The sequence below is a fragment of the Apodemus sylvaticus genome, chromosome 6 (assembly GCF_947179515.1).
Source record: "Apodemus sylvaticus chromosome 6, mApoSyl1.1, whole genome shotgun sequence".
Classification (NCBI taxonomy): Eukaryota; Metazoa; Chordata; class Mammalia; order Rodentia; family Muridae; genus Apodemus; species Apodemus sylvaticus.
Genome location: NC_067477.1, coordinates 81,779,311 through 81,800,152, shown reverse-complemented (window position 1 = coordinate 81,800,152; position 20,842 = coordinate 81,779,311). Strand labels below are relative to the sequence as shown.

The window sequence follows — 20,842 nt, the reverse complement described above, 5'->3', positions numbered from 1 at the left end:
AAGTGTGGTAGCTGTGGGATCCCTGACAGAGAATGTTGCTATGAGTCAGTGGATGATACAAAGAATTAGAGATTGGTAGAGGAGAGGCTGAGTTTGACAGTGGGAAATAGTCCCCAGGGAATGGTGGTGGGAGGGAAGAGGGGCTCCTTCCGGGAAACTATAGCAGGATTAAGAGGAAGTCTGAAGAGACTGAAATGAAAGAGCTTAAAAAACATTTTCTAAGTAGTCTTAAGTTGTCTAGTACAGAGAATCCAGTTCCTATAGCTTGAAAATACCACAACCCCTCAAGGTAGATTTAGAAAATATCTGTTAATGACACTAAATTTATAGAATAGTAGTTACTCAAGAGGCCAGTCAAATCCTGTTTCCCTTCAAAATAAAGAATATTCATAATTGTGTGAAAGTAATTGCAGCTATTTACATAATTTTATTTTCTCTGTAAGATATATTATAAAATATAAATTGTTTTGTAACTCCTTTAGTTCAGAATGCATTCAGTTTTTATAATTCTTTTCCTGTTTTTATACTTTTACACTCTTGAAAAAAGCATTTTAATTCAAAATGTGAACTGACATGAAAATAGTTTATCTCTTGTTGATTTTCAACACACATTAAATGATCATTTATATGATATACGATCTGTTCCTTGAAACAAGTCCATTAAATCAGAGTTTTAACATGGTATCAGCAGGAAATTGTCCATATTAAGATGAAGTTATCTATCCATTGCCTAAAAAATTGCTTCAAAGTCTAACAGCTTAAGTCGACAAACACTGATTGCACACATTTCCTAAGGGCAGTCTGGGTGGGGACATTGGTGCGGGCTTGCTCTAGAAGTGCAGTCAAGCTGTATCTCAGAGCTACAGCTTCTCCAAAGTTGGCTGGGTTGAAGGACAAGTTTCTGAGCTCAGTTCTGTGTCTTGAGCAGTCTGAGTCCTTCCCTGTGTGACTATCACTATAGGGCAAATATGGCTTCCTTCAGTGGAAGGATAGAGAAACTCAAGGTATGAGAAATACACATTTACAATAAAATCCCAAAAGTGATATACCCATATCATCCCTTTCCCATACTCTCTTGACCTTACAGATCAATCCTAGCCTAATGTGGGAAAGCATCCATTGGGATGTATATTCTAGGAAAGGTAGGGATTTATTTAACTAGTGTACCTTTGAATCAAAATTTCCCATCACAAATGAGATTAACATAGAAGATGCCTTTTTGACTTTACATATAAAAATCTGTCAATTTAGTTAACTACCAGGGGCACTTGTTTATCTCTCTGAATTCTATAATCATCAGATTGTTGAACTTCAAAATGATTTAAAGGAATTCTCTATTTCCTTAAAAAAAAAAAAAAAAAAAAAAAAAAAAAAAAAAAAAAACTTCTCACCTCACACTATTGCTTTCTGGAAGATCCTCTTTGAATTTTAAAATGACGTAAACTGGTACCATTTATCAATTAAAGAAATGTCTGCTTCCTTACATATAAATCATTTTATTATAAGTATTTGTCTTTAATAATAACACACTAATAATTTTTATCCTTTAATATATAAGCTGTTCATTCCCCCCTTGTTTTCTGTTCTACTTTATACAGAGTCTCATGTAGCCTAGGCTGGCCTGGGACTTGCTGTGGGTAGAGGGATCCTGCTCCTGTCTTGTCCACCTCTGGACCAGGATTGCCAGACTGTATCAGCTTTACACATCTTCCCTCTGTTCTTCAGTTTTGTTAAGTTTTACTATGGAGCATAATTTTCTCAACAGTACCTTAAAGTCACATGAACCACAAATAAGATCTGTGCCATGCCAAGGGCATAAAGAATTCTGTAGTGATTTTATTACAGCAGATTTTTGTTAAACAATTTATCTTTCTTTTCTTCAAATAACAGAAACATGCCTGATTGTATAATCTTATCTTTTTATCCTAGGTCTCCTAAAAACCCAGAACAGAAAATCATTAAGAGAGTGATCGCTCTTGAAGGAGATATTGTAAGGTAGGTGCCAAGACTACTGTTTTTAACTTAAAATCTTAGTTTTAAACTTGAGTTAGAATGATAATTTGAAATTAAAGTAAAATATGCCTGACACTCTAGAACTTTGGGCACACATCCTTCAGGCTTCACTTTAGTGTACATCAGTAACTGTTTGAGGATGGAAAGTTTACATGAGGTTACTGAGCACACCATTCTCCTTAAATTATAAAACATAGGATAATTATTAATTAAACCAAGGTTAACCACATACTCTGACCATTAAATTACTGCTTTTAGGTATTAATGCTATCAAAATTATTTTAATATTGTGAGATCAGTATCTATTTTAGAAATTTTCAAGAACATTTCATTATTTTAGAATCTGAAACACAAACTTATAGGACTCCTTTATAACCATAGAGATCAGGACAAGCTGGATGGGCGTTGAAAAACACATCTCCAGGTTCACAGTGAGGCTAGAAACTGCAGACAACACTGGAGTATTCAAGAGTTTGAGCAACAGATAGCAAAGTCTCATTTATCGCGCTTGCTGATGTAAACAATATTTGAGAATGGGCAAGAAAGCCATTAGCGCGTGATGCATCTCATTCTGATTGCCTACTTTAAGTAAGGTGTACCCAGGTATACACAATATAGCAGACAAATGCTTAGAAAATTATATCCAAGAAATTTTCTGATTCTATTTCCACCCAAACGTCCATCCTAAAAATACTTGTGTTAATGATTGCATAGGCAAAACAAACGAAATGGAAAGAACCCCTGTCAGTTTTTTAGCAGACCTGAGATCAGCAGTGTAAAGATATTCTTAGGGTCACTATAGTCCCTGAGACCCCTTTTGGGGTTCTGTGAGGGCAAAACTACATTTTTTATAACCAAAGGATGCCATTTATCTTTTTGCTTTGTTTTATTTTACTGTTTTGCTATTGTTCATGCAGGATGGAATTTTCCAGATGTGTGATATTGTGATAGACTGAATAAAAAAGCAGTTACTGCAACCCAGCTATTCTCTCTACACCAACCAGGCATTAGAAACATTTAGAAAACCATTTAAAATGTCGCCTGACTCATTTACCACTGAAAAAACACTGTGATTTTTAATTTAAAATCATGTCCAGAATAGGGAATTGAACAAAGCCAGAAACATGTTAGTGATTCCCACAGGCATGGATGAAAGGAATGGAGACGCTGTTATGGGTACAGGGTTATTTTCTTGCTTTTGAGAGGTATAGAAATATCCTTAAGGGTAGCATGCTGACAGTTGTACAGTTAGATATGTAAAAACTACAGAGTTGTACATTTTTTTAAAGATTTATTTATTTATTATATGTAAGTACACTGTAGCTGTCCTCAGACACACCAGAAGAGGGCGTCAGATCTCATTATGGATGGTTGTGAGCCACCATGTGGTTGCTGGGATTTGAACTCAGGACCTTTGGAAGAGCAGTCGGTGCTCTTACCCGCTGAGCCACCTCTCTAGCCCCAGAGTTGTACATTTTAATGGGGTTGATTATATATTATAAGAGCTACATCTCAATAAAACTAATTTTACCAAACAAAAACACTCATCAAAAAGAATACACGTTATTCATGTAATGCAGTGTAATAAAATTAAGACTGTTAATAAATCAGGATTTTTTAAAAATTACAATTGAGCATGAACATTGCTGTCTTTCATTATGAATTATGAGCTGGACAGGCAGCAGTGCAACATTAGAGATGTCTGCGCAAGATTAAACTCTACCGTGGATCTCTGTGGAGACATTCAGTGTTGCTCTCCTCACTCAGTAAGCGTGCACTGGGTTCACACTGCAGAGGCAGTCAGAGCTGAGGCAGGTTGATGAACCAGGGTCAGAGTCACCTTCTTCCTGGATGCTGATGAAGCCCATGCAGAAGAAGCCTGCAGATAGATAGCAGTCATTATCTCCCTTTCTAGAGCTCACTCATGGAGCAACGAGCGAACCACAGGAGGAAGGACTCAGAGCCAAGTTTAATTAATTAAAGTCTTTTTCAAAAACCCTTTTGTTAATTAATTAGATAAATAATCATTCTTTATTGCTTTGTGTCTTTACGTGGGGAAGAGCCCATTTCTTTCTTTTTCTTTCTGTTTTATTTTTTTTTTGAAACATTAGCACCTGTTTATCTCGACTTCTTAGACATTAAACTAGTGAGAGAATACCCACCCTTGATAGGTGTTAAAGGGCCAGACATTGAAATAATAAAATATTTCCTGATGAACTTATTTCTGTTTGTGATCTCTTTCTTGCAATTACATATCCAAAAAAGTTTATAGGAGGTTGTTCCCATAAGCCACAGGGGTCATTAGCGTAGTAGTGCCCTCCCTCTTGACAAGCAAGGGCTCTAATATGTGACATGCCCTTTCAGTCCTGTTTTCCCTTGGATATTACTGAATTTCCTAGGAGACAAACTAAAAGCAAATGTGATTTTTCAACATTTGCTTTCTTGGAAAGAAGTTGATATTTTCTAAAGAGCATAAACAAAAACCAAACCCCTCTAGGTTTTAGCATACATACCATGAGTTTCAGTACTATTTTTAACTTAAAACGAGAGAGAATCAGAGGACAGCATGGAGGCATGAACTTTTCAGAGGTCAAGTTCACTGTTAAAGGCATACCACAGTATTCTATCTAGTTAGTGTTCTATTAGCTAAATTTCCTCTGCTTATAAATGTTCAGAATGTACTGAAATGTATTCTTTAGAGTACCTGTTTCCATTACCCTGGAAAATAAGGGAAACAGTTGCCAAGAATCAGCTTCCTGAAGAATAGCGAGAGACTAACACTATGACTTCTAGTTTCATTCCATCCATTGTACCCTGTGTCCACATTGCTCTGTCTATTGCCTTCTTTTTTTTTTCAGTTGACTTTTGTCCCATTACTTCCTGCTGCCTTCCTTGGGTGTGCCTCATGTCTTAATGATGTGATGGAAATCTCAGAATGCTCTCTGAAATGGATTAGATGGATTGCTGGTCAACCAACTGATGAGCTGAGTTTGGGGTAGTTGGCCTTTGTGGTGTAGCTCCACAGGTAGAGAGACAACGTGATCTGAAAAGCACCCTGTAGTTAACCCTGTAGTTAAAACAAAGCTGCTGGAAGGATTTTGTTGGTCAGAATGGCAGGTACTGAGAGGGATCCAAGGACAGGGCTTTGCAATTAGCAGTTACTTAGCATTACCTTTTCAAGTCTCAGTTCAATGAAATTATAATCTGTTCTCTTTAGTAGTGGCTTTGACTCTACTCCCTAAGGAAGATTAACTTTTTAAAGTTTTGTTTTTAATTACAGAAATAGTTTGGCTTTATTTAATTGGAGATGCTATGAAGAACAGCCTTGCTCACAAATACTACTTAATTTTGTAGACTAAATAGGCTAAAATGGAAATATTAGTTATAAAAGTATGGAATTGGGCTTATTTTTATATTTATAGCTTTAACTTTTTTATTTTATAAACATTATAAATATAAATAAGTCGCACACTGTCCTAGTTAGAGTTTCATTGCTATAAAGAGACACTATAACCAAGGCAACTCTTACAAAAGAGAACATTTACTTGGGGGTGGCTTAGAGTTCAGAGGTGCAGTCCATTGTCATCATGGCAGGGAGCACAGCAGTGTGCAGGCAGACTCGGTGCTGGAGGAGCCAAGGGCTCTACATCTTGATCCACAGGCAGCACAGGGGGACTGTCTTCTGCAGGCAGCCAGGAGGAGGCTGTCTTCCATACTGGGTGGAGCTAGAGTAGAAGGAGCCGTGAAAGGCTACTTACACAGTGACACACTTCCTCCAACAAGGCCACACCTCCTTGTGTGGCCAGTTTCCATGGACTAAGCTTATTCAAACCACCACACACCAAAATATATTAGTCCGCAAAGCTATACAGACAGTTTTTATGTGTATTTTCAACACTACTCAGTATTTACTTCTCAGAAAGCATTCATTTTTTGCACTCCCCCTTTTAAAAAATAAAATAATTCTTCTCTTATATATTTATGTTTCAACTGCAGTTTTTCCCTTCCCTCCCCAAGTCTCTATCCCTCACCTCCCTTCTTCTCTAGATCCACTTCCTCATCAGAAATGAACAGGCCTCCCAGTGACATCAACCAAACACGGCAAAACAAGCTACAAATAAAGCCAAGCACATACCATCACCTCAAGGCTGGACTAGGCAACCCAGGAGGAGAAGGGTCCCAGCAGTAGGCAAAAGGGTCAGAGACAGCATAGGCCATTTATTTAAACATCAAAAAAATGTGGACCTTAAATTCAGAAGTTTATACACGTCAATATAACTTTTGAAATTAATGGTAGATGATCTGGTTATATTTCATTTGACCAGCTCATGTAAAGGTATGTCTACCCTTTGCCTTGTGGGCTACTTCAAGCAATTCAGCTCAACACAAAATTTTATTCTGAAAACATGATTTTTGAGTTTGTGATTTGATATAACTGATTTGCTTATTTCTCAAGCATGAACTTTGTAAATGACATCATAGCATCTTAATTCTAAAAGGTTAGATGCTCTTGGTGAACCTTTACCATTAACTTAGTGATCATTGACATGAGCACTAGAGAGACATGGCCAACAAAAGAAACATTTGCCCTTCATTTGCATCCATGCCTGTTGTTGGGGATGGACAGTGAGTCTACATATGCATGCATGAGTATACACAGGTAAGATAAGAATGGGTGAGAGGGGGCAGTAAAAAGAGGTGGATTTTAGGTAAGGGATCCCCTGCAAACTTCACTAAGGTTTGGAAATTAAAGGAAGGAGGCAGGGAATCATAGTAGGCAGATGAAAGATAATCAAACCAAAGAAATCACCAATGCAAACCTGAGAAGGATACAAATTAGGCAATAGTTAAAGGTCTTGAAAGAAGCTTTTAGAGGTTTCCAGAGCTTTGTGGGTCCATGCAAGGACTTCAGTGTTATTTTAGAGGATGGCCAGCCAGGTATTTTTAAAGGATTGCTGTTTGCTCTGTGCAAAAAGATTAACCACCAACAGTGTGACTCTGAAAACTATTTAGAATATTCTCTCTTGAAGTGCAGTCAAGCTTCTCCTGAGAATAGTTAAGGGCCTTTGTTTATGGCATGCATGGTGACTACTTTGATTTATTTCCAGTGACCCAGATAAAAGCAGTCACATTATTTATAATCCACTGATTATGATTTATATTGACAAAGTAAAATATAGAGTTAGAAATATTTGTTCGGCGAGTTCAGCCAATACCTAAGATTGGAAATAAGGAGACTTTGAGGGGTATGGATATTGTATCTTAATGTCAACATTGGTTAGAATCACAAGGTGACTTTTTTTTCCGATTCTCTGAATCTCTTAGTTAGACAGGTTCTTAGTTTCATAATGTTGACCCCACTGTGTATTGTTATCTATGGCAGTAAAAGTGAGAAGCTAATGAAGTGAACATTTAGATATACTTATTAGTTCCATCATAGGTATTTGCTTTTTCTTTTATTTTTATTTAATTTTTTATGACTCACACAGAAACACTATTTTAGAAAAGTGTAAACTGAAGAAAAATTCCCCCACTGAACTAGAGCACATTGACACAAGTCAGCCACAATTAAAATGTCTGAAGCTGAGTAGTATTCCATTGTGTAAATATACCACATTTTCTGTATCCATTCCTCCATTGAGGGGCATCTGGGATCTTTCCAGCTTCTGGCTATTACAAATAAGGCTGTTATGAACATAATGGAGCATGTGTCCTTATTACATGCCAGGGAATCCACTGGGTATATGCCCAGGAGTGATATAGCAGGGTCCTCTGGAAGGGTCATACCCAGTTTTCTAAGGAACTGCCAGACTGATTTCCAGAGTGGTTGTACCAACTTGCATTCCCACCAGCAGTGGAGGAGTGTTTCTTTTTCTCCACATCCTTGGCAACACCTGCCCTCTCCTGAGTTTTTAATCTTAGCCATTCAGACTGGTGTGAGGTGAAATCTCAGGGTTGTTTTGATTTGCATTTCCCTAATAACTAATGATGTTGAACATTTCTTAAGGTGCTTCTCAGCCATTTGAAGTTCTTCGGGTGAAAATTCTTTGTTTAGTTCTGTACCCCATTTTTTAATAGGGTTAGTTGGTTTTCTGGAGTCTAACTTCTTGAGTTCTTTGTATATATTGGATATTAGCCCTCTGTTGGATGTAGGGTTGGTGAAGATCTTTTTCCCATTTGTTGGTTGCCGTTTTGTCCTTTTTACAGTGTCCTTTGCCTTACAGAAACTTTGTAATTTTATGAGGTCCTATTTGTCAATTCTTGATCTTAGAGCACAAGCTATTGGTGTTCTGTTCAGGAACATTTCCCCTGTGCCCATGTCCTCAAGGGTCTTCCCCAGTTTCTTTTCTATTAGTTTCAGTGTGTCTGGTTTTATGTGGAGGTGCTTGATCCACTTGGAGTTGAGCTTGGTACAAGGAGATAAGGATGGATCAATTTGCATTCTTCTGCATGCTGACTTCCAGTTGAGCCAGCACCATTTGTTGGAAAGGCTATCTTTTTTATACTGGATGGTTTCAGCTCCTTTGTCAAAGATCAAGTGACCATAGGTGTGTGGGTTCATTTCTGGGTCTTCAGTCCTATTCCATTGATCTACCTGCCTGTCACTATACCAATACCATGCAGTTTTTAACACTATTGCTCTGTGGGAAGAGGGCTTATGGGACTTATGGGGACCAGGGAACTGAGAAAGGGAAAATCATTTGGAAAGTAAACAAAGAATGTAGAAAATAAAAAAAAAATAAAAAGAAGAAAAAGAAAAAAAATGTCTGAAGCATCAACTCTGCATGTAGGTACAGCTGTATGTCTCTTTCCCAGATCTTCCCTGACCTTGAATCATGCCCCTTATTTTATAATCTGGGGTTCTTCCTTGTAGTTAGCAAGGACAATGAAGTAAGCATATAAATTCTTCTTAGTCCTCATGGCCAGAGCGTCACCTAAACTGTGACACTCTGGAGAGGGAAAGAGATTAGTATTAGTCATGCACTAGGATCATCATCAACATATTCAACAATTGCCAAGATAGACTGTAACAAACATAAGCCTGTTGAGTGAAGTATAATCTGTTTTATCAGCCACTTCAGATAATTTGATTTCCTGTTGTTGCTGACCATCCCTGTTTAGATGTATCTTAAAGCAGAGTAACTTCTAGGTTTCAGGAAGGAGCAAGATGAGGGGACTGGTTCCTGCCCACACCAGTCATTTCCTGCTGGACAGTCTAGTGCCAGACTGTCTGAAAACTTAACTGACGTTGCAGAGCAGTTGGAGGCAGGCAATCATGGGTCTTTTTTTTTGTTGTTGTTGTTAAACTGAAAAACATTTACATGATAATTGCTTTCCAAGTTGAAAGACTATATTAAAAAACATCAAACCACCCCCATTTATTAAAAATAACTCTGGTATTAGCAAAATAATAATCCACTGAATCACTAGAAATTAAATCCACTGAATCACTGGAAATTAAACATTTTAAAGCCTTTGATAAAATGGACTGATGAAGATATGGAAATCGATGTTGGCCTATCACAGATTGTTGAGTCACACTGTATTCCAGCAAATGGTTTAGCACTATAAGAGGGAATAGAAATGATTGATTTTTTTCTCAGTAAAAGTACATAATGTGTTTTAAATACCATCTTTGTGGTTGGTGTAACAGCTCAGAATAATAGAACCCTAATGTGTCTGTCCAAGAACATATATTGGTTTTATTATTTTTCTGTAAACTATGAATTAGGGATGCCTTTGGTCCCAAAAGGAGGAATATATGAAAAGAAGCTTATGTTTAGGACTCTGATAAAGACTAGTAGATATGATGTTTTGGAGCATGCAAGCTAATAGATTTATAATTCTCAATGGGATCAGCGTGGATGGTTGCTGACAACCCGTGGATATTTATGCCCTGTCCTTAGTAATTGGTAACCTGAGCAGAAGGTTTTCAGAAAACTCCAAAGTCCTTTAGCCTGGATGACATCAATCCATGAATTATTCTGTAATAACAATGACATTGTACATTCTAAATTAAGACTAGGCTCTGACCAGTGATACTGTTTATTGGATGAGAACTTGAATACTTATATTTTTTGGGCTCTTGTTAACCTAGTGTTGAAATTATTTCTGCAGTGTAGAAGTCTTTCTTACTTTCTTCCTTATGAAAGAATTAAAAGCTTGTGGCCAATCCTTGGCTTTGTAGAATTATAGATGTAGGAGATTAGTTATATTGATATTGCTGAATCAGTGATAAAAATGAGGCTGCAAGTAAAGAATATATGAATATATGTTTTAGCAATTGACACATTTTATAATCGAGAAAGAGAAAAACAGAAAGAGAGAGAGAGAGAGAGAGAGAGAGAGAGAGAGACAGAGACAGAGACAGAGACAGAGACAGAGACAGAGAGAGAGAGAGGATATTTATAATGCCATTAATTTTATCTCAAAATTATTCCTATAATCAACTTAGCAATATACAGATCATTAGAGGCTTATAGCAAACAGATCTGAAGCTTGGCCTTAGAGGATGTGACTTGTGCTGAAGGTCCATATACCATTTGGATTATTTGCCTTCTGGTCTAATGGTGCTGCTTATTACTATGGTGGTGCTCTACCTCCCCTGCTAGTGGTTTCCCCGAAAAGTTTTGTATTCTGATACCTCCTTTGTCTTCAGCAAAATTCTTTCCTAGTTCAACAATCTTCACTTTTCCTCATTTCTACGAAGCTGTCCATTTATTCATTCAGTGTGACAGAGAGGCTGTGGACATACAGAATGGATTCCGACTGTCTTGGTTTAAATTCCAGAAATGCCTCTTACCATGTTTCCTTGACAAATTGCCTATAAAACTAATTTTCCTCATCATAAACTTGACATTATATCATATATTCCATAGAACCTTCTTGAAAATAATCATGTGAAATAATTGATATAACATGACTAGCACAAAACCCAGGACATAGTATGTGTTTTTATATGCCAGATCGTAGCTGTAGTTGGAATTTAATTGATTTTTAATGGGAGCCTTATATTTATTGTTTTCCAGACATCATTGAATTTCACTGTTAGAAATTGCTAAATGTCATAGGTAATTCTTTCCCTTTGTAACTTTTATAGCGAGACAAAAATGGCAGCAGAAGGGATAGAGTCTAACAAGAGAATTATTATGGTAGCGATTTGCTAAAGCATCTGGAGACTGTGTAGGGGGAGGGTATCTGGTGGGCCTGAGGAACTGGGCTATGTTGATCAAAACTGGTAGAAATAGACAGTGAGAAAGATCTTAGATCCCTTCGTAATGGCAAAGCATTGCATACTTGTTACAGAATGCTCAGATACTGCTGGAACATAAAAGACAAAAAGGGAAGTTCCTCTTTTCCTCTTATTCTTAAGCATGCTTCTAGATATATATATATCTGTTTTCTATCTTTTTAATCTACATCTCATAGAAGGAGCTTGAATGTATGATGGAGATAGTTTTACTATAGCTTCTTTTGTGTTTTAAATATTTTAAAGACACGTTTGGGATTTTAAGGACGTATTTTCTATGTGTATGTTATACTGACACGTCTGCATTGCTGTAATACACTAGTGTATCTCACAATAAATAATGATTCTAGTGATAACATACAAAATTATATACAGATGTATTGTTGTGTAACAGTGGTATACAATGTAGATAAACTGCTCACAGAAAATTAGGGGAACAAAAGTAAAATGAAAATTGAATAATCACCTCATACTTGATGTTGTTCCCATTAAGCTCATAGTTTTGGGTTACAGGCATCGTGTCCTTTTTAGGCTGTCCATGAGATGATGTGTCTGAGGTGTTTCAGAGGGGATGTGTACTGGATTAACTTACAAAACAGCTGTCCAATAAAGAGCCTGAGATGATGTGATAGGGGCCTCGCTCGCAGCTCATTGATTCAGTTTAAGATAGTGATGACTTTGATGTGTGGATTATGTTTTGGGTATTCCAGTTTTCTAGGTTAATATCCACTTATTAGTGAGTGCATACCACGATTCACCTTTTGAGTCTGGGTTACCTCACTTAGTATGATGTTCTCTAGCTCCATCCATTTGCCTAAGAACATAATCCACACATCAAATGAGGTACAAGAAGAAAGGAGGAGTGGCCCCTTGTTCTGGAAAGACTCAGTGAAGCAGTATTCGGCAAAACCAGAACAGGGAAATGGGAAGGGGTGGGTGGGAGGACAGGGGGACAGAAGGGGGCTTATGGGACTTTTGGGGAGTGGGGGGCTAGAAAAGGGGAAATCATTTGAAATGTAAATAAAAAATATACCTAATAAAAAAAAAGATAGTGATGACTTTCTGATTTTTGGAGCTCCTCTTGGGCATCCCTTTTAATTTTCTCAGATAGGTTTTGGGGTGTCACCCCTCATGCTTCCATATAGACATACCATGTGAAGCATTCTGTGGAGAGAATGTTCCCTAGCAGCAAGATAGGTGGTAGTTAACATTTGAGCTCCTTTTACTGTTGATCCAATTGCATTTCTTAGGAATAAGCCTTTCTAAAGATGTGAATTCCAAGTCAAATAGAAATACTGCCTTGAAATAGAGAATACTAACTTTTTGTACACTCCTTTGAACTAAATATTGATTTTTATTTTTCTTCTACCCACAGTAATGTAAGCTGTCAAATATTTTGAAAAGACATATAAGTGTAATTATCACTGTAGGATGCTCAAAAGATTGCCTTTTAAAACACTTTCTTGAAACAGAACTTAAGAAAAATATTTCAACCTGAATAATAGCTAATGAAACGACAGCACTTCTGACCTGGGCAACTTCTGTTAATCTTATTTAAGTTTATATTGACTGCTGTTCCTCCTTTGAAATGTTCAGATAGAAGATTCAGTTCAGGGAACAGATACCCATTCAAGATATTGACTGTATTAATTATGAATGCTTTTAAATTTTTACAGTTTTATTGTTTTTTTTGGTAGTAGGAACTTTTCAGTGACCGCACACAATGAAAGGTATATGAGGGTTACATATGGAGTTAGGATGTGAAGAGGTCATTCCAGCTGTTTGCTTTACAAGCCATACAACCTCGGCAGCTCTTTACTTCAATAAGTCTGACTTGTTTATCTCTTATTTATCTGTCCATTTTGAGGATTGATCTGAAAACCAAATAAGATGATGTACCCATGTCTTGTTAATTTGATTACGGTGTCAACACAATTATCATGAACTGGCTTTCTGTTTGCCTTTTCCAAAGCTTAGTAGAATGCCTTCCTTGCTTGCCCACTTTAGAATATCAACTATTTTGCTATCACTATTGAAATAATTCATGTGCTGCCATGTTAATATCTACCAGCTACGTATGTTATGATCCTAGTATGGTTTTGAAAAATTAAACACCAATTGATATCTTATTATGGTGAGACTATTTTAGTGTAATCTCCCTTTTTAAGTTGGTGAGTTTGCAGATAGTAATGTTGTCTGGGTATATTCATTTCTTATAGCTGAAATTTTATAGTGTTCAATTAGCAGTTCATTTCTCCCTTCCCCAAGTCCCAGGTAATCATCCTATTGTCTGCTTCTAAGGTTTTATTAATTTTAAATAACTCATATAAGGATAGTCATGCAATATGCATGTTTCTGGAATGAGCACAATGTACTTGGCCTCAAATACCCAAGGTTTATCTGAAGGAGGCAAGATCGCAGCCATGTGCAAAATGAAAGAAAGGCGTGCTGAAGGAAAGGGATTCCTCATTAATTGATTGATTGATTGATTGATTGATTGATTGATTTTCTCCTCAGAAACCTGGAAAACAAAAGTAATTTTGTTATATTTCTAGAGGTCCCCATACAGAAATTCAAAACTCCACACCATGCTGTGGTTGGTGTTGTGGCTCCTCTGCCCCCAGGCTACAAGAGATGTTTATGCTCCTACCTAATGCTTGCCTTTGGCTCTTAGGCTAAACCAGACTAAATGAGAAAGCAAGGAATGGAATTTTCCCCCAGCCACTAAACTCTATCAGGAGAAGATGGACTGGTTTTAGAGTCACAGAGAGAGGAATCTTGAGGGTTTGTGGTCTAGTAGCTTAGACACAGACATACAGAAGAATACAGCAGAGCAGAAGGTCTGAGAGTAAACCCACACATATATTCTCAACTGATATCTGAGGAGCGTGTCAAGAAGATACAATAGAAAAAGACAGTGTCATTAACAATGATAAATCTGCATGCATCTCCACCTGCAGAACAATGAACCTGAATCTTCTGATTTTGATGATGATGATGATGATGATGATGATGATTTTGTCCAATGACAGGATTTTTTCTTTTTGATTTCCTTCCTTCCTTCCTTCCTTCCTTCCTTCCTTCCTTTCTTCCTTCCTTTCTTCCTTCCTTTCTTCCTTCCTTTCTTCCTCCCTCCCTCCATCTCTCTCTCTCTCTCTCTCTCTCTCTCTCTTTCTTTCTTTCTTTCTTTCTTTCTTTCTTTCTTTCTTTCTTTCTTTCTTTCTTTCTTTCTTTCTTTCTTTCTTTCTTTCTTTCTTTCTTTCTCTCTTTCTACTTTCCTTCTTTCTTTTTTCTTTATTCAAACCCATACAGCTCAGTGTAGATTTTTCACTTTCTGTATGGTGACTGCTGGAAAATAAGAAAATTCCTTTTGTTTTCCAGGTTTGTGAGGAGAAAAATTAAGGGTATATGACTTTCCTTCAGCAGCCCCTCTTCACCTCTGAGTCTCCCCTTTACATAGTTTCTCCCCCTGCCCAATCTCCTTCTCCTTTGAGAAGGGAGACGAACCCCTATGTATCCCCCCATGCTGGCACATCAATTTTCTGCAGGACTAGGCACATTAGAGGAACAATATCCACATTCAGGCAACATAGTCAGAGTCATCCTCCGCTCCAGTTTTGTGGGGACCCGCATGAAACCAAGCTGTACCTCTGCTATGTATGTGGTGAGCGGGGCTTAGGTCTAGCCCATGTGTGCTCTTTGGTTGGTGGTTCAGTGTATGTGAGCTCCCAAGGGTCCACATTAGCTGACTCGGTTGGTCTTCTTGTGAAAAGCAGCTTTTTAGCTCACACCATACACAAAGGTCAACTCATAATGGTTTAGAATCAACAATATGACTTATAGATGTGAAGGCTCAGTAGAAAAGTTTGGTGACATTCGTGTTGGCAATGATGTCATGAATATGATGACAAAAATCCTAGAAAAAAAATCACTTAAAACTTTCTCCATGAGTGCTCAAGTAAAGCCCTGTGTCTAAGCATGCCTCTCAACCTTTGTCTTCCAGCATATAGTTTCATGTTTGTAAAGAATTTCACTTTCTATTCTTTCTTGTCTCTGTACCAGTCAGTGATCAGCATACATTTTATGAAAGACCTGTCATTAAATATCCTCACCTGTATAAGCCATGCTGTCTTATACATTGAATTCTGGTACAATAACAAAAAATATATTATATGAAAAGAACTTTCCTATAAAACACTATTTCTGGAAACAGATATAGATCTACATTTTGTATATGAGCTAAGGTTTGCGGACCCTTAGTCTACATGCATCAATTTTGACCGGTAGTTTAGAAGAAAATAATGCATCCATTGGTATGATTATATTGGCTGAGGCAGAAGGAATATGTTCATTGTTGAAATGCTAGCAGTCCTGTAGGCACGGCCAGACAAAATAGATCCTTGGTCTGAGTTGGTCAAGAAGAATTATGCTTCAAGAACTCCACAGGGGTACTTCAAATGGGGAGTAGCCACATGCTCAAAACAGAGAGTACTAAGCTTCATTACACAACTAGTTTCTTTTTAATTTATAAGGAATAGACCAGCACATAGGCAACTTCTATCCAATACTGTTTTTAGTTCTTTGTCCTCGAAAGCTCGGTATCATTAATTAGAATGACAGCTATTGTTTGGTTGTTTGAGCTCAACCTGCCTGCACTCTGCCAAACTAACAGTACAGAAAGAGTTACTTCTTTAAAGGAACATAATTCTTCAATTTATTTACATTTATGGAAAACATTCTAATGTTGTCTATCTTCCATTATGCATATCATAATGTCTTAGTCTCAGATATTAAATGATCCCCATACTCCAAATATTCATTCTGAATTCAGCACCATGTTAGCCATTTTATAAGATCAAAAGATATTTGTTGATAGAACTATTAATTATAAAGTATCTGTTAATCGAGGAGTGCCCCTAGTTTTCTCCCTTAGAGTGATGTTGTATGAGAGCCTCCCTATTTCTCACTGGAAAAACTAATATAAGATTTTGATATTGTGCACCCTGGTGGTTGTGATTCAAATGAGAATTTTAGTGAAAAGGACTGATTTTTATTATTCTTATTATTAGGAGACTGACAGTTGTTGATATTCTAGTTAAGAAGAGTAAATTGTATATTTGAGGTATGCTAACTAGCAAGCCATTAACTTTGTGCTCTGCTGCAGGACACTTGGGAACCTGGGAGTTTTTCCTACTTTGTTTATTACACAAATAAATTCTCCTCCCTGAACACACTGCAATACTCTGATTTTAATATGTAGCAGGAGCAGGCAGTAATAAATGCTCGGTCCCATACTGCCTCACCTCTAGGTGCTTTGAGACTTTCAAAGAGCAGTTCTGGAGTCTGGATTTCAATTTTACACACATCAAAAAGTAAATGACTATTTAATCTTTTACTATAACATGAAGAGGAGCAAGTAATACATTCTGGAATGGAGTTTAGTAGGATGGAAAGGCAAAACTAAAAGATTTTCTATTTCAGATGAAAGTGTAATGAGAAGCAAGCTTTACCAAAGCATGGGGTATGACAATAGAAGAGGAAAGAAAGAACAGATTAGAAGTTGGTCTGTGCATGGGAAAGTAAGGTGACCTTTAATGGAATTCTGAGGCTGTCTTTGGGGGATTATGTAAATTAAGCTTCTGAATTGGATAGAATACAACTATCATTAAAATCAAGAGAATGCTTGCTACATGATCGAAATTGAAATGAACCCTAAATTGATGTTTCAGCCCCAGTATCCTCTCATGGCTTTCAAAAAATAATGCTTTTCTTTATTATTAAAGGCTGCAATGTTCTTAGCAATAAAGTGGAAAGAAATCAAGAAGGAAGCTGGTGAAACTTCTTTCTGCACACAGCAGGTGAAGTGTTACTGTGTACTGTCTTTAAGTCTGCTAATAGGAGGCTAATAATTCTCTTATTTGTATTTTCACTAGAATTTTCTCATTACTAGTAAGAACAGATAGTACACATGTTTGCTAACCTTGTATTTTTTACTGAGACATGCTAGAGAATTCTAAATTTTCAAAGAGAGTATTTAATGTTGTCTTCTCAGCCTTAACATTAAGTATTTAATATGACTCCTTATCATACTTAGATCAAATATATTGTATGGTTTGCTTGTAGTTTTATTAATTATTAGGAGTATTTAAAGGAGTAGGATATATAAATATTTTTTAAATAATTCAACCCCATTTTCTTCAGCTTTAGATCTATGGTATATGCATTTTTGAAAAATATGGCATACATTCTATACCTCCCGGTATTGGCTGTATCATTATTAGTAAGTTGATGCTGATTTGCTGACTTTTACAAACCTATAGGACAAGTATCCTATAAGTTTTGTACCATTGTTTTCTTGATGTTTCAATTTAGAAATAGTAGAAAAATGCTTTAGAATACCATACATATTCTTTAATATACGTTCATTCTCAGGGAGAGGCTACTCTTCTTGTAGACGGTGTGGTCTCCTAGCCTAAGCATCACTGTCCCCTGGAAACTTGTTAAAAATGTGAATCTGTGAGTCTCAATCCCTCCATGTGCAAGGAGACATTCTGGACAGGGAGTCCAGCAAGTCCTGTGGATTTATAGACACAGCTGAATTTGCTAACCTGTTTTGGTATTGCTTCTCACTGGCTGAATTTGAGCTGAATTTGCAACCTCTTTTAACTATGTGGTCAGTACAAATGGCAATTTCTTCCCATAGGATAACTTTGAACATCTTAAATAACAGGTCTCAAAGCTGTCTCCAGCTGGACCACTACGACTGCCTTGCTTGTCCTTAAACTACCCTTGCTGGGTTTGGAGTGGGAGATCTGGTGGGGAAATACACACAATCGTGTCAGGTCTTCTTGTTCCTCTGATGGAAAGTGTTAGATCTTAATCACCACTTCCACTCATTAGGGGTTTTGGGAGATGGCTTTAGATCATTTCTACATTCACTATGAATTTAGGATTTAGAAAATGGAAAGCATTTGAGGACTTGGGGACTAAATGATCTTAATATACCCCTCAGCTCTTAAGTTCTTTGATAGTTAAATATTATGCAGAGAAAGGGGGACCAGCCACTGCACACATCATGTAGCATTAACACAAGCAAGACTCTTTCTGCTCAAGAGTAGAGGGGTCCGTGTTCCCAGTGGTAGATACTTTGCTCTGAGGAATCACAGAGATGTCTGGGAGAACTCCATAAGGGCAGAGTGTACCAGGCAACTGAGGAGAGCCGTTCGGGGGCTTGCTAGTTTTTCTTACTTCTTCCCCAACTATTGTGGCTGCATCCTTGTTGGCTTCCCCTCACTCTTGCCAACCTGTCAGTCTTCCAGGAGAATGACCATTTTGATGTTATTCTCTTCTGGCTCTACAGTCTTTAGCACAACACAGAGAGCCCATCTTTATATGAATGACCTGTCTGCTCCGTTTTCTTCACTCTGGCCTAGCCACTCCAGCAGTGTGTGCTTACCCAGCAGCTGCCAGCCGTTTGGGGGGCTGCCGTTTTATTTGTTTGTTTGCAGGAAACAACTTTCCTTTTGTCTTGGCCTTTTTGTTTTGTCTGGCTGGCTCCTACGCTGCAGTTCTATTTCTAGAAATATATTCAGCAGATGGACTGGCACGTGAGTTTAAAGAAGTGTGTGTGTGTGTGTGTGTGTGTGTGTGTGTGTGAGAGAGAGAGAGAGAGAGAGAGAGAGAGAGAGAGAGAGAGAGCACTGCATGGACTTATAATAGCAGGTGACTGAAAGCCTTCTGAATAAATGGTACAACTGAGGACAAGAATGGTCTGGAATAATTAAGGAAAACAAAGGAGTGTTCTATATGCCCATATTTGCATATGAATAAACTCTCTATATTAGTTACCACAGTGTCTCAGACCCTGACTGTTGTTTCTTTCAGGACTTCCTTCCAACTTTTCTTGCAGCCAGAATTTGTAAGGAAATGTTAGTAAATGAATACCATTTGCCTTTTAAGGACATTGGAAAGTATGAAGTTTGAGAGAAGTTTTTTACTGTGTACCCTTTTCTTCTGTATGTTTTAATTTGTCTTATACATGAATACACACTCCTGTTCAAGGGCACACACACTTGTGTAAGGGTGTGTAAAGAAATACATAGATGTCATCTATGTCTATAAATTGTGTCTATATAAACTATGCTAAATTCAGTTATTGCTTTATTAAAATCCTTATATGAGTATATGATGTGTGTGTGTGTGTGTGTGTGTGTGTGTGTGTGTGTGTGTGTGTGCCACAATGCACATATGATGAGTTCAGGGCAACTCTTGTTGTCAGTCTCACCTGACATCTTGTCTGAGGAAGCTGACTTGTCTTCTACTGTATCTGCTAGATTAGCTGGTCCTTGAGCTTCCAAGGATGCTCCTGTCTGTACCCACCATCTCCCCAGAAGAGTATTGTGATGACAGACATGTCTCACTATGGCTGGCTTTACATGGAGTTTGAGGATGGAAACTCAACCCCTCACACCTGCACAGGGCCTTACCCACAGAGCTGGCTTGTCTTCCCCAGGCATTACTTTTCAAAACCTTTTACATTACAGAGTTCAAGGCCAGCTTGGTCTACGGAGTGACTTCCACAACAGCCAAGGCTATACAGGGAAACCCTGTATACAGAGAAAAAAAATCTGTTTGTTTAATCTGAAATATTTTTATTGCTAATAAGAGTAAGTTGCATATATATTTATTTATTAATCTTTCCTTCTTTGAGATCTGCCTGTTCTATAATTACTCATTTTGAAAAATGTATTCAATGTTTTCTTGTTAGCTTTTATATAGTATGCTTGTTAACTCTTTATTGTTTGGATAGTATACATTCTTTGGAGGCTATGGCTCTATTGTTTAAAGTTATTCGTATTCCATGGGCTAGAGAGATCGCTCTTGCAGAAGATATGAGCGAATCCTAACATTCACATAGATGGCTTAACAACCACCTGTAACTCCTGCCCCAGAAGAATCTGACATGTCTGCATTCCACAGGCATTCATACTCATGTAGACATACTAATGCGTGCACGCACACCCCACCCTCCAAATCCTCCCCACACCAGTAAAAAATAAATCTCAGAATATACTTTCTCACTTTTTATTTCTGTCCATACTTTAGCCTGTCTTTAGCAGATTCTTTCCATCCCCTCCTTCTAACAAGATCCTACATCCTCATCCTTACTCAAGGAACATTCATCTACTCTGCTTCCACAGTCGTTTTTTTTTTTTTGAACATAAAGTATGCAGTGCTGCATTTGTAATTGGATCAGAGCCAGCTACACAAACCTCTTGCTACCTGTGAGTTCCTTAGGATGAGGAGGTTCAACACATTTTTTTGAGCCAAATATAATCCTGGCTAAAAAAAATCTATCATGTTGAGAAATTTAGCATATTTGTCAAATTTAATGACTGTCGAAATCTCTGTGCAATATTTATAAAACTTCAATCCCGAATATCACTCTGTGAAATGACTCTACTTATTTTGGAAATATTTCAACTTAGTCCAATTAGTAGTATCAATCTCAAGTCCTTATCTTTAAAAATGTAAACTCTCTAATTTGCTGAGCATTAGTTTTTCCTGTTGCTGAAGGTT

At 37.4% G+C, this 20,842-nt stretch overlaps 1 protein-coding gene across 3 annotated transcripts in view; it reads left to right on the top strand.

Moving 5' to 3' along the window:
- The window catches only part of Immp2l (inner mitochondrial membrane peptidase subunit 2), a 947,147-nt gene that overhangs the window by 634,444 nt on the left and 291,861 nt on the right, over positions 1–20,842 (top strand). For all 3 annotated transcript variants that reach the window (XM_052185911.1, XM_052185912.1, XM_052185910.1), the window contains exon 5: positions 1,930–1,995. In XM_052185911.1, the coding sequence (XP_052041871.1) occupies positions 1,930–1,995 (66 nt within the window). The remainder of the gene's footprint in view (positions 1–1,929; positions 1,996–20,842) is intronic.